This window comes from Ziziphus jujuba, chromosome 1 (assembly GCF_031755915.1).
Source record: "Ziziphus jujuba cultivar Dongzao chromosome 1, ASM3175591v1".
NCBI lineage: Eukaryota > Viridiplantae > Streptophyta > Magnoliopsida > Rosales > Rhamnaceae > Ziziphus > Ziziphus jujuba.
The window spans coordinates 6,109,634-6,124,157 of NC_083379.1; the positions used below are offsets into that span (position 1 = coordinate 6,109,634).

Here is a 14,524-nt window from a genome sequence, read left to right on the forward strand (position 1 = left end):
AATCATGTATATATGTTTGAAACGCAAATGCGAGGTATTGATAACAATGGTTTAGCGTGTAAATCACTATTTCATTTTATAATTTTTTTTTTTTAAAACCTACATTTAATAAAAGTTAAAATCTCAAATTTTTAAATAAATAAATAAACTGTAGACTAAATTTAGACGGTTGGCTTCTAATTTTTAAATAGTTTTTGTTTTTCATATCATGAGTATATTAAAGGCATTATGATTGGCTTCTAAGAAAGTATACGATCATGACAGTCTTTTACTTTCTTCTCTTTTATTTTTCCACCTTGGCTCCAAAGGGAAACACCACCATGCTTTTGGCTTCATTCAAGAGACACCCATGAGACAAATTAAAGCTAACTTTTCCAAATTCATATATAACTAACCTTTTAAGTAAAGACTTCTCAACTTATTTAAATGTCTGACAACAATTATTAACTTTTTTAATTTAAGCTAGATAAAGATTATGTATTAATTAGTTGGGGAATCAGTATTTGTTTCCAACCAACGAAAGACAAAATAAAAAGGGTCGAGTTTCTATATAAAAAAAAAAAAAAATCAAGACAACGTTGGACATAATTTATGAATTAAACACTTCCACTTGTCTATCACAAAAGCGATTACACAAATACAATGTGAGAACTCATAGAAATAATAATAATTAAAAATCTCAGTAATTAGAAGATTCTTCCCCATTAGTTTGAAGATTAATTTGGTGTACACACGAAAACCAGTTTAAGAAAAATCCACTTGCCAAAAGAAAATATTATCTTTTATTTTGGTCAAAATCTTATAGCTATATTCCATTACCAAAAATACTGTGGATAATAAAGTGAAATAAACAACATCAATATTTATTTCCTTAATTAGAACTATAATACCATAAATAAAAAGTGTAAAATTTATCATACATTATCCATAATTATTATAAAATCCAATATCTAATAGATTATTTGGATGAAATTATGATTTGCCTGATTTGCTAACATTATAATTTATATATTTTATTACCAAAATAATGCCTTTGAAACTATTTGGACCTTCTATATCTTCTCCTTCCTTAAAAAAGAAAAAAAAAACATTAATTACATCTTGTTATTATCCACATCTTTTTGCATGAGTGAAATAAATAAATAAATCTTTTGAAAAAAAAAATATATATTCATACTTTGAATCTTTGACTTCTACTTCAGTCAATGCTCACGTGGCATGTAAAAAATAAAATACGAAACTATAAAATTAACAAAAAATTCCTAGACAGGGCATGGTTCACATGGGGTAAAAGCTGACGTGGATCATAATTATCTTGTTCATGAATAATTAGATTTCCAATTAATTACCTTTAAAAAAAGATAAATAAGGTAAATACAATATGGGAGCATTATTTATTGGGATATACAATAAAGAAATTTTCCTAATTTGGACACCAAAATACATTCAAAGATAATTAAATCCGGCTACCAAGTGCTCCCGGCCCCAAATCTATATAAGCAGTAAACCAAACGCTCTGTTTTTCACACTCTTTCTCTCTCTCTCTCTCTCAATCATTCTCTGTTCCTTTTTTAGTCCTCTTGTCCAATCATCGTTGCTCTCTCTCTATCTCTTCAAAAATTCCAATTGGGTTAGAGAGAGAAAGTGGAAGTGGTAGAAGAAGAAGAAGAGTGACCCTCTCCTCTCTCTCTCTCTCTCTCTCTCTTTCACTAGCAATTCTGTCTCTATACGTCTCTCTTTGTCTTTCTATCAGATAGTGGAGGATAGAGGTTGTTGTCGAATCAAGTCTTGGGCTTGGACACTTCGTATTCTGCAAATTGCACTCTGTTTCTTTTCTTTTTTTTTGGTTACGCGCTGCTTTCGGGCTCTAGGGTTTGATTGCTTTGTACTTTTGTCAGGTAATTTCTTTATTGTATGGAGTTATTGTTTGGAAGAATTTTTTAGGAATTTTTAAGGGAGGTCGGTGAGTTTCCAAAAATTTTGACTAACGCAGTTTTGAGTATTGGGTATGATGAAATGATACTGCTGAATATCGAGAATTTTGGGTTTGAATAGAAATTTGTTGAATTTATTGGGTAATTTGTTTTTTACCATGCTGAAGTGCAGTTTTTTTTTTTGGTAAACAAATGATGAATCAAAAAGATGTCTGTAATTGGTAATTCTGAGTTCTGATTGAGAGCGTAGGAGCTTAGTTTGAGATAATGTTTTTTAAAAGCTTTTTTTTGGGGGTTTTGAAATTTCGATTGTTTACCCTGTTAAACAGTTCATTTATGTGAATGAAGGAGAAAATAACTATTTTAGTAATTTTTGTTTAATTGAGAAGTTAAAGAGCCTAGTAGGGTGTAATGTCTTCCATCTCTCTCTCTTTTTAATGTTAGTTTCTTATTTATTTTAGTTTGTCTTATGTTTCATTTTCACCCGGTTTTCTTTAAATTCAATATTTTTGTTTCGTTATTCTATTGTTTCAAGCTGCCTATTATTGTCAGTAAGTGTCAATTCTCCCGTTTTCTTTTCCTTCTTCAAAGAGGATACCTACCTACTAAGCATTTTGACCTTAAAGTCCTTTCAGAACTCTTAGAGTTGAAAATTTATGTCGTTGGAAATTCTTTTGTTCGGTTGGTTTAATCAAATCAATGGGTGCTATTTCTACTTTCTGTTTGTTATACGTGACAATGAATTTGGAGTTTTATTATCATTTAAATGCTTGTGAGAGTCAAGTGTGCTATAGAGCAAGGATTTCTTTCATTAATTTTGCCATAGCAAAAGTTAACTATGTCACTTAACTATTGTGTTTAAATCAGTGAGGTGATGCGATGAAGCAGCATATGCACAATTCATCTTCAGGTAATTTTGTATGCATTCATCCATTTAGTGGATTGTGAACTAAATGATTCCCCCCCCTCTCTTCTTTTTCCAGTTAAAAAAGAAAAAAAAATAATAAAAAAATAAAAAAATTTGACAAGTCCTGTTTTTGTATATGGTAGGGCCAACTGAGATTACACCAGTAAATGTTCCTAAGAAAGTTGGCAGTGGAGCATGGGAAATTTTCTCTGGATCTGATGCCTACCGTGGCTCGGGTGATGCTACCCTATTTTCAAGCTCATTACCTGTTCTTCCACACGCAAAGTGTATGCATGAATTATTGTTTTAAGATTTTCAACTGCTAAATTAATAGAGAGGACCTCTTAACTGTTTGTTCATGCATGCAGTGAACTTGAATGATGCAGAGCAGGGTTATCCATCTGTTAATGATATTTCTTGTGGTGTAAAGAAACTCCCTCAAAATGTTGAGAACAATGAGACACTTGAAGCTGGGGAAAGTAATGCAATTGGAAGCTTGCTTCCTGATGATGAAGATGAGCTTTTAGCTGGTTTAGCAGATGATCTTGATCTTAGTGGTTTGCCTGGTTCATTAGAGGACTTGGAAGAATATGATCTTTTTGGTAGTGGAGGAGGCATGGAATTGGAAACTGATCCACAGGAGAGCCCAAGGATAGGTATGTCGAAGATAAATGTATCTGATGGTGCTCTTAATAATGGGTTGCCTCATTATACTCTTTCGAATGGTGTGGGAACTGTTGCTGGAGAACATCCGTATGGTGAGCATCCTTCCAGAACATTATTTGTTCGGAATATCAACAGTAATGTTGAGGATTCAGAACTTAAAACTCTCTTTGAGGTAATTCAAATAAGAAAGAGCTATTGCTTTTATACTATTTTTTGCTATATTTGTTTGTTCAGGTTATTGGGAGGAAAGTTTTTAGATTTTCTACAAAAATTATTGCCTGTGGAAGATATAAGTCATTGCTGGATGGTTAAATGCATTTTTTATAAAATTTTGTTTAAAATTTGGTGGTTATCCTTAGTTCTTGGATTTTTCTAATGCTTGAAGATAGAATGCAGAACTAGTTTGTTGAGTTCTGAGTTATTTTTTTTTAAAGTGACGGAATATGAGGTTTTTTTTTTTTTTTTTTTTTTAACATCCTTTTTTACAAAGCTGTGTTAGATTATTTTACAATTATATATTCATTTCGTAGCAGTACCTTTTCCTTTTTGTTTCTTTTTACAATACAGTTTTGGATGATGTATAAATGTACCTGTCATTTTGTAGCAATATGGCGATATTAGAACTCTGTACACCGCATGTAAACATAGGGGATTTGTGATGATATCTTATTATGATATTCGTGCTGCTCGAACTGCTATGCGTGCATTACAGAACAAGCCTCTGAGGCGGAGGAAACTTGATATCCACTTCTCAATTCCAAAGGTTGGGAACAACTTTCCTCATTTTTGAAATTAAACGTTTCTTTTTCTTTTTGGACAAAGTTGTTAATATTAAATTTTGTTAATACCATGTGATGATCATTTTATTTTTGCTCCCACTTGTACCAAATCAGGATAACCCATCAGACAAGGATATTAATCAAGGAACATTGGTAGTTTTTAATTTGGATCCATCAGTGTCAAATGAAGACCTCCGACAAATATTTGGGGCCTACGGCGAGGTCAAAGAGGTGATAAATTTATTTTGTTATGAATTTTCCATTTCTAGCTTCTGTTATTTTATGCATAAATGGTTAACATCTGTGCTGTGTGGTAATTATTGTACAAATCAGATAAGGGAAACACCACACAAGAGACATCATAAGTTTATTGAGTTTTATGATGTTAGAGCCGCAGAAGCAGCACTTAAATCATTAAATAGGAGTGACATAGCTGGTAAACGTATAAAGCTTGAACCTAGTCGTCCTGGTGGAGCTCGTCGAAAGTGCGTATATGAATATAATTTTTTTATTATTTTTTTATTTGTCGGTAATACCATAAGCTATGAGGATTATTAATTGATTTGTTTGGTAGACATTTTAATTTTATTATATTTAAAGTTAAATACTTTCCTTATTCTCTTGTCTGTTGCTTAGCAAATTGTTTGCTGGTGTGCAAACATTATTGTTTTCTTGGTTCAATTTTGTTGCATTAGCATTTAGGGATCATGGTTCATTGGAAATAGAGGCAGTAAGTATTTATTCCTCTTATATTTGTGCTGTGCAGTCTTTTCTGCTCAATATGTCATCATTTTCTTTTGATTTCATGTTTTATTTATACCCGATTGTGCTAGTTATTTAAAATCAAAACTATAAAATTGATTATTACATTTACTTTTTAGCTTGATGTTGCAACTGAATCAAGAACTTGAACAAGATGAATCTAGGAACTTTCGACATCCAGTGGGTTCGCCAATAACCAACTCTCCTCCAGGTAAGTGTTCTCTGAGGTAGATACTTCATGACTTGTGAGCATATAGTTTCTTTGTGCTTTTTGTTTTTGAGTTATTTGATTTCTTCATTTACTCGCAAACTGAGAGGTTAATACAACAATCTTTACAGGCAACTGGATGCAGTTCAACAGCCCTATTGAACATAGTCCTATGCACAGTTTTAGTAAATCTCCTAGTTTTAGAACCTTGAGCCCGACTAGTAGCAACCAGTTGCCTGGGTTAGCATCAATTCTGCATTCTCAAGCACCAAATACTGCAAAGATTGCACCTATTGGCAAGGACCAAGGAAGGGGCAGTCATGTGGACCATATATTTAGCAATGCAAACTCAGCTCACGGATCTGCATATCAGCAATCACATTCAATCCCAGAGGCGAAATTGGGCCACTTTAATGGAACTATACCCTCCTTTCGTCCTTCAACATCAAATGGGTCTGGCATGGAAACTTTGTCAGGGCCACAATTCCTGTGGGGGAGTCCAAATCTGTACTCAGAGCACACCACATCTTCAGCTTGGCCAAGACCGGCACCATGTGTGGGGCATCCATTTACAACTAGTAAGGGTCATGCATTTCCATTTTCAGTTCATCATGGCTCTTTCCTTGGCTTGTCCCATCACCATTATCAAGGTCAGCACCATCATGTTGGATCTGCTCCATCTGGGGTCCCTTTAGACAGGAACTTTGGTTACTTCTCAGAGTCACCAGAAACTTCATTTTTGAGTTCTGTTGCATATGGCGGCGTGGGTTTAGGCCCCAGTGATGGAAAATTAAAGGCAAATATCAGTGGTCCTCGAGCTGCTGTCAATTCTGGCATTTCGATTCCAGGAAACATGTCTGAAAATGGCACAAATTATAAGATGATGTCCTCTCCAAGGCTTAGCCCTGTGCTTTTAGGTAATGGCCCATTCCATGGACTTTTACCTACAAACATTGATGGTTTGATTGAGCATGGGCGGAACAGACGGGTAGAGAATAATGGGAACCAGATTGATGGAAAAAAACAGTTTCAACTTGATTTGGATAAGATCATCTCTGGGGAAGATAATCGGACAACTTTAATGATAAAAAATATACCAAATAAGTAAGGCTGACTTCTGAACTGTGTTGTATGTGAACTGACAGTAGTTTTTGTGGATATTGATTGTACTTTCTGTTGTCCTGTAGATACACCTCAAAAATGTTGCTTGCTGCCATAGATGAAAATCTCAGGGGTACTTATGATTTTCTCTACTTGCCGATTGATTTTAAGGTAATTATCAGGTGTTTCTAAAGAGAAGTCTTGACAAATCTTTTCTAATCTTGTATATACTTGATCCTTTAAACTCTTTCTGTAGTCAGTTTTTTATTGATTGATAATCCTGGTTGCTTGTGCAGAATAAATGCAACGTGGGCTATGCATTTATCAATATGCTGTCTCCTTCGCACATCATTCCATTTTATGAGGTTTTTATACTTGTTTAGAATTTTCTTGATTGGTTGTTTGGTTCTTTCCACATCATTGTCTCTGAGTTGTGCTGTGTCAATTTCTTAATTCCTTTTACCCTTATAAATGAAAGTTTTTCCTTAGAAGCTGACATTGTCATAATTCCAGAGTCTCGACAAAGAAAAGGGACTCCTGGTTTATGAAAGTCTTGAAATACAAAACAATTTGTAGGTTCACTAAATAATAATTCTATGCAGGCATTTAATGGAAAGAAGTGGGAGAAGTTTAACAGTGAGAAAGTTGCTTCCTTGGCATATGCTAGAATTCAGGGAAAGGCAGCCCTTGTCACTCACTTTCAGAATTCAAGCTTGATGAATGAAGATAAACGCTGCCGCCCTATTCTCTTTCATTCTGAAGGTTCAGAAGCTGGTGATCAGGTAAATTGCAAAATATTATTATAAAGGCCAGGCAATTAAGTTTTCATTTTGTTGATTAAAATTTCTCTTTGATCATTATGTATGCTGATTGTTGATTGATGAACGTGTGCCGGGTGGTCTAGTTGATTTGGATGCATAATAAATTAATTTCTTTGATATTGTGCATTATATGTAGATTATCCAGGAACATCTTCCATCCAACAATCTGAACATTTTGACCTCTCAGCCTAAGGAGTCATACTTAGGTGATTTCCCAGGAAGTCCAACTGAGGAGCACAACAATCATGAGATGCCAGGAGTAAGATAACAGTGTGCCTGAGGCAGATCACCATCAACCAATTCTGATGGTGGCTGCAGGTTCTAACCATTGCATATATACTCTAGTGTACAAAGTTAGGAAGAGAAGGAAAAGGATAAGAAAAAGTGTGCAAACTTTGTATAATATTCCTTTTTGGTAGTGTTTGTTAGAGAGCTTTGACAGAAACAGCAGAAGCCTTTTGTTGATGGTTGGCTCAATGGCTTGATATATTTTGGAGGGTAAGCTGAAGTGCATGGGTGGGAATTGAATTTTCTCTTCACAAATGCGCATTATATATGTATTTCCTCTATCTTCCTTTTGGGCATATTTTTTTCCGTGACCTGAGCAATTTAGTTTGCAGATTCGATGTTCATATCAGTCTCTGGATATTTACGTTTCAAGCGATTGAGGTTTCTTAGGTTTGGTGATTTAGCATGGGTACAAATTGTACAGGGAGAGGGAAATGCTTCCTCCCTTTTTTTTTTTTTTTTTTTTTTAATTATTATTATTAGTCTTATGCATTTGGATTCTTGATGTGGAAATTCAAACATGTAATGGAGACATGATATTTCTCATTTGAATATATGATGGCTTCATATTTATCAAAATCTTACCATCTTTCTTTTCGTTGACTTGTGTGCTTTTCTTTTTATTTATTTTCTTCAATTTGAAGGATGATTAGGAATTCATGATCTACATATTGTGGATCATTTAGAGATTTCTGCCTGACGAAGATAACTTAAACAATAGGGCTGAACCATGGGATCCTTAATGCCCAGCTTGTCAACCATTTACTCCTGTCATTGTAGAGGCAAAGAAAGTTGCAAAAACACACATATTTACATTGGAATGCAAAATGATAGAACTGGTGTTTCACTAGGAAGGCATAATATATCAGACTGCTCACAAGGAAAAATAAACGCGCAAACCTCTAACCTCTATAAACTTATATGAGCCATGGTGTAACATGTAAAGTCTCAAGCCAAAATTAGAAGCCTCAGTTATAGCGAGAATCTTCCTGGCCTTCACAGATACATTACAAAGAGATCTTATGAAATGACACAAGTATTTAAGAAGTAATCCTGCCTGTATCTGCCAGTGATCCTCCATTATTTTTTACCATTTTAAATTCGAGGTCGATGAGGAAGAAACATTTATTATGCTCTCTAATGTACTGGACCTGACCATTCATCCTATTGACAAGTTTCCTAGACAAGTTTAGCCCGAGTCCTTCCTTTGTTGTCCATTGGTTTCCTCCCTCGATCATGTCTTGAATTAGAGCAGAAGGAATGCCTTGACCGGGGTGAGTCATTCTACAACTTGCACAGGAAAATGAAAATTATGTAGCAGAAATCATCTAATTGTTGTAATTATTTGGTTCTCAAACTGTACTGTAATACAAATCAAAAGCAAACAACGTAGGAAAAATAACATCTAAGAATATCTTCTTCATTAGGTTACATTGTAGATGTGAATAAAATGTCATACTGGGATAATATGGACAACAAATTAGTCAATGGCATGCAAAGTTTCATGAAAAGTGACAAAATGAGCTGAGCAGGAAACCACTGTTGCAGTATTTAGTACTCTATCAATCCTAACTGGGGGCAAAACAGCAGAGGAGAAGAAAAAATATAGTGTATATGTATCACATATACTACATGTCCATGTTTTCCAGTGAGGCAGACAACAGCAATAGACAATCCCAAAGTAAAGCACAGAATTGGAAATTGAAATTAAAATGATTCTCAAAACATGAGGTGCATAGAACCTAAGTTTGGTTGTTGTACTTGTACCTGAACTGTAAACGAATAAATTCATTGACATCCTTCATAAACTTCAGGCGAGGGGAAATTTTGATTTCAACCCAGCCATTTGAGACAGGTGCATGATGCACCACATTGAGAAAGAAATCTGACAAGACCAACTGAAGCTTCATCCGATCGCCATAGAGACGTAATGATTTTAGTTCTTTCGGAATCTCATGAAAAAGCTGCAAATTCTTTTGCCTAATCATGATCATTACTTGACTAACAATGGCATCCAAAACATCTCCCAACAGAAATTCCTCCATGTTCAGCTCTATGCTGCTGCTACAATCAGGATAAGTGTTAGATATTCACTGGAATACAGGTTGTTGTACACCTGCAGATATAATGTTTTTGGCAAATTATTGAATTCTAAGAGAATGGTAATGAGATAAGAGAAATGTATTCATGGACACATATATTACCAAAGATTACAAAACCAGACAAGAGGAAAAAATTTTGACCTGCATTTAGGGAAGCATGCATTTTACCATATATGTACTTTTTCATTCAATTTCATTAAAAAATTCCATTACTTTCTTTGATTGAATTGAAAGTACAAATTATAAGATCTAGAAGAAACTTTTTCCAAAGCAATGGTATCCATATTAACAACTGTTATAAACTTGAAGATGCACATGAATAGTTGACCTTAATTTATTCATTTTATTTTGCCAATATATGAAGAGAGGAAGACATACCCTTCCTCTATGCTTCCCAAATCCATATCCTCTATGATTGTCAGTATCTGTCTTTCACATGCATCACTAGTATCAAGAAATTGCTTCTGATTATCTGATATAGCCGTATTTTCCAGGAGCTTGTGTGTAAATCGAATACCGTTTAACGGATTTTTCATCTCTTGTCTTATATAAGTCAACTCTTTAAGTTTTGAGTAATGTGCTCTATCTTCCTGACTGCATCCTTCTAAGGTTTGCTGCAGATCGGGCACAACAATCTGGAGGAAACAGAAACATCCAATTATGTTGCCACCAGCATCGATCCTCTTGTTTGCTGTTAATAAAACCTCAACAAATTTCCCTCTTCTATCAAAAAACTCAAATGGGACTTTCTCAATATCTTGACCACTGATTCCTTGATATAAAAGAATCATGAATTTAGTTAGTGTATCTTGACCTTTTAGCCTACAGAAACTTCCAAAGATTTCGCCAGTTAGCATTTTACCGAGAACTTCATCTCTTCTCCAACCAGTCAGTTTTGCCATTGCAGCATTCCATTCAGAACAGCAGGCATTCTCATCAGATGCAAATATGGGAGGAATCAGTGGATTAAGACTCTGTATGATAGCCTTGTAATCGCCTTGCAAGCGGATGAATTTATCCATAACAACTTTTTCACAAGTAACATCTTGGCCCACAAAACACACCCCAACCACTGCGTTTGTGTAATCTCTACTAGTGCATGTATTGGCCACAATATATATAATTTTGTTTTCCTGTGAAAGCCCAAAATTTTTCAGTTTTATCTCAATATTCCGGTCTTCCTCACCTGAACAGATAGAAGTTAATTAAGAGCTGTTTGTGGAATTAAAGCAAAAAAGCAAAAAGAATGAACAGGATCAAGACCTTGAAAATTTAAGAAAATTGAAGGAGAAATGAGTTATAAGAGTCCAAACCCTACAATGCTCCTGATTATTGCAAATTTCTGCTGGAACAGACGGTGACTGAGCATTAAGATCTTTATACACAAACACAGTGAAAGGAGAGAGGAAAAAAATAAATTAGAAGAAGATGAAAAAAGGTTTTCCTGTACCTAAATGTTCAAGTTTCAGATTTATCAAATTCCTCACAGCACCTTCTTCAACAAGCTAGGTTTATTATCACATAAAGTCTTATTTTGGAGTGAAGTAGGAATTTGGCATATAGATGTCAAGAAAAAAAATACAAGACATGAATGTGTTCACTAATGGAAATGCCAAGCTATTTGCATGCATAACATTAAATCCTCAACAAATGTTTTTATATAAAAAAAAATTAAAAAAAAAATTGACTTATGTCCTTAACATAAATCATAAGGAAAAAAATATTACCTTGCAAAGCTCTGTTTAGAAGATGTCCTACAACTCTACGTGAGTCCTCGTGGATGACTTCATTAACTAGGGACTTCCCCATAGCTTCGTTAGCTTGTAAGCCCGTCAATTCAGCAATTTTTGCATTCCATCCATTAATAAGACCACCTGAATCAACCCCAAAAATTGGAACTGTTGCTGTCTCAATTAATTTAACCATCTCACATGCAACAAAACTGAGTTTATCCATCCCTCGCAACTCAGTATCATCACTCTGCCGGGAATAATTCACTGCCTTAGAACCGCTGTCCTCCATATCCTGAAACGAATCTCTCATTACAAGCTGTAAAGAGTGAATAGCATTTATTTCTGAAACCTCCCAAGGCAAACTTCTACTCTTCACTACTTCAAGAAAAGCTATAAATGATGATCTAGGGTGCATTCTTCCACCATCATCCTTATCCTCAGGATGATGCTTAGCCCCTCCCCATTTCATTTCCTTTGCAGTGTGAGACCTGAACCAAAATAAGAAATCCTTTGTAGTGATTCTTGCAGTAGCCATCCCACAAACAGCATCACCTAGCAAAGCAGCACCTGGATAACCAGCATCTGCCAAACTATCAGTACTCAACCCTGTAGAATCACCATGATTACGAAGCAACCACTCTGCAATATCTTTCACCTCTGATTCAGTTGGAGTTACACCCAGTAACCAACATGTTCCTCCATAATACAGTGCAGCCCCATCACACTTCACAAGATCCATTATACTAGGGGTCTGAGTCACAACACCAAATGGGGCATCTCGGAGAAGCATGTCACATAGTAAGGTTTGTGTTCTGAGAATCTTTTTCTCTGCCAATTGTGATGCCAACTGAAGCTCCATATAGAGCTGCAGACCGAATGCCTGCATAAAAAACTCACAAGCATAACGAAGTGGGAAAGGGACATACCGGGAGGAAGTATGGTGGCACACTACCAACCCCCAAAGCTTTGTTGCATCATTACCATTTATAATAACTGCCATTACTAATGAGGCAATTGAACCCATGTTGTTCATGTACTGTGTGTGGCAACCATGTGGTGACCTGAGGGTTGAGTTGACCAAGCACAGAGGCTGTTTTAAGTCTTCACTTTGGATGACCTTAACCGGGTTTGCATTGCAATCACAAATCATTCTAACACGGTTCTGCTTGAACAAGAACCGAGCAGCCTGTGGAATATCTGTGGCAGGATAGTGTAAACCCAAGTAAGGTTCTAAATCTGACCTCCTGATTTCAGACACCACTTCACCATGATCATCCTCATGGAACTTATAAACCATAACTCTATCATACCCAGTAAGTTTCTGAACTTCCTCAACAACTATGTCACATAACACACCAATATCTCCCCCAGGAAGAGACTGCAGCCTAGAAATTGCTCGAATAGCAAGTTTCTGTGACTGCACTGCACCTGCAAATGACAATGCAGGGTCACCCGACCTAGCAGGCTCCAAGTCAATTACAGTTCCCACATCAATTCTATGTAGTATAGCATAAAATGGCCTATGGTTACTCCTAGAACAAACCCAAATGGGGTTCAACAGTGATATCTCTCTGGAAGCAACAGCTTTCGCCAGTGAAGCACCAGAAGAAGGTGTAAAAAGTGCTCTAGCATCAATTCCAATCAGACCCTTCAACTGGTTTGACTCAAACTGACTGCCTAAACCCAAGAATTCAAAGCAATTCTCACTGAAACCGATAATCTTGAAAGTGGACTCCTCAATTGCGAGCATACAGCCAAAGGGCTGGATGAGACCACCCCTCTGGATTTTTGACAAGTAAGCAGTAATTTGTTCCTCAGGTACAGTCAGTGGAGCATCAAGAACTGATCTTGAATAGTTAAAGGACTTACCAGAGACACCAGAGTGTTCAAACTCAGCCATAAGCCCAGCATCTGCATTGTACTGAGCAATTTCTTTACCTTTTTGGGTGGTGCTGGTGTTAGTGTTGGTGTTGGGCCTCATGTTGCTTGCAGCTGATGATGAGAAAGTTGTAGTGCCTCTTTCTCCACTTCCACGCTCCATTTAGAGAGCTCTGGTTGATGGGTTTTTCTCAAGATCACAAGGATACTTCCAATAAAGCTGCTTCTCTATCATCAATGCACTAGCTGCTTCTGTTGCTTGATTCTTCCCGTCGTAGGTTCCACACGTCTCTTTCACCATTTTTGCTATTTGGGAACTTATTATCTCTTTCTATAACTCTGTCATTCCTAATCAAATTGTTGTTTATCTTGTACTTTTTACCTTTGTTTAGTGCTATTCTCTTTATTATAATCTTATTCTCTCTCTCTCTCTCTCTCTCTCTTTAACTTTGTTTGTTTTCTTCTGGTCCAAATTCCGAAACATGTCACTTTCTTCAACTACATCCTGATTGTTTTTAAATGTGGAACACTGCTTTTTCATCGTAAATATTTTTTTTCTGACCCTTTTGTCTATCCATGTTGACACTCAGACTCGATTCTCCAACTTCAAAGTTCAAAATGGTTATTGCTTCAGCTTGTTGCTCTTTTTTTTTTTTTTGGTTCTTCATTAATTGACTTTGGCATCCAAAACTTTCATTCCCAAAGCATATCGGGCATCTTTTGCTTCTTTATATGACCATCTTGATGATTCCCTTTTTTGCGTAGAATATTTTCATGATCATGTTTGTTTAACCGGTTCTATGTTCTCTATTTAATATGTTCACTTTTTAACCCCCAAAAGAAATATTTAATATATTCACTGAAAATTCGGATATGATACTGGCATCTTTTAGGCACTACAGAAATTTCCTGCTCCTTTAATATAATATCAAAATATAGTCTTAACCAAATCCTAGGATGCTGACATGCTGTGAATAAAAAACAACGTGTAAGAGTAGATACTAATATTTATCACACGCATATACATAACTAATAAAACTCCAAATATATGTAGAAAAGTAAGTATTTCATATGGTGCCTCTTTTTTCTTTTTGTGAAAGCTAAAAGTAGCCTTTTAGGTCATTATATTTCCAAAGTGGAAGTAAATATACAAATCCAACAAACTCTTAGGCATTTATTTCATTGGTCACCTTTCCATTTCAACTTATAAATGTCTTCCTTTTTCATATTTATCAAAAAAAAAAAAAAAAAATTGTTTTCCTCTTTCATTGTGGTAGGATTGATGTATGTAGTCTTTGAACACTTGGACGGCGTGGATCCACCAATATAAATCTAGTATTATATT

General features: G+C 35.5%; 2 protein-coding genes across 6 annotated transcripts; one reads left to right on the forward strand and one right to left on the reverse strand.

The window, feature by feature from the left end:
- Nucleotides 1-1,520: 1,520 nt before the first annotated feature.
- On the forward strand, nt 1,521-8,063 carry LOC107413107 (protein MEI2-like 5). Its single transcript, XM_016020979.4, has 13 exons — nt 1,521-1,898; nt 2,802-2,844; nt 2,985-3,128; nt 3,210-3,679; nt 4,112-4,270; nt 4,401-4,517; nt 4,620-4,771; nt 5,168-5,259; nt 5,388-6,360; nt 6,444-6,528; nt 6,654-6,722; nt 6,960-7,139; nt 7,315-8,063. Exons 2-13 carry the CDS (start codon nt 2,814-2,816, stop codon nt 7,444-7,446), a joined length of 2,604 nt encoding a protein of 867 aa, XP_015876465.2. The 5' UTR covers nt 1,521-1,898; nt 2,802-2,813; the 3' UTR covers nt 7,447-8,063.
- On the reverse strand, nt 7,913-13,852 carry LOC107413117 (phytochrome E). Of its 5 annotated transcripts, none has more exons than XM_048467712.2 (5): nt 11,296-13,839; nt 10,887-10,943; nt 9,947-10,754; nt 9,234-9,524; nt 7,913-8,750 (listed from the first exon to the last, which is right to left on the reverse strand). In XM_048467712.2, the coding sequence occupies exons 1-5, from the start codon at nt 13,340-13,342 to the stop codon at nt 8,507-8,509; spliced, it is 3,447 nt and encodes a 1,148-aa protein (XP_048323669.2). In that variant the 5' UTR covers nt 13,343-13,839; the 3' UTR covers nt 7,913-8,506. The 5 variants fall into 5 exon arrangements, with proteins under 5 accessions (XP_048323669.2, XP_048323668.2, XP_048323670.2 ...); XM_048467711.2 differs by having other exon boundaries at nt 9,234-9,527; nt 11,296-13,834; XM_048467713.2 differs by having other exon boundaries at nt 9,234-9,527; nt 10,887-10,910; nt 11,296-13,833.
- Nucleotides 13,853-14,524: the final 672 nt, after the last annotated feature.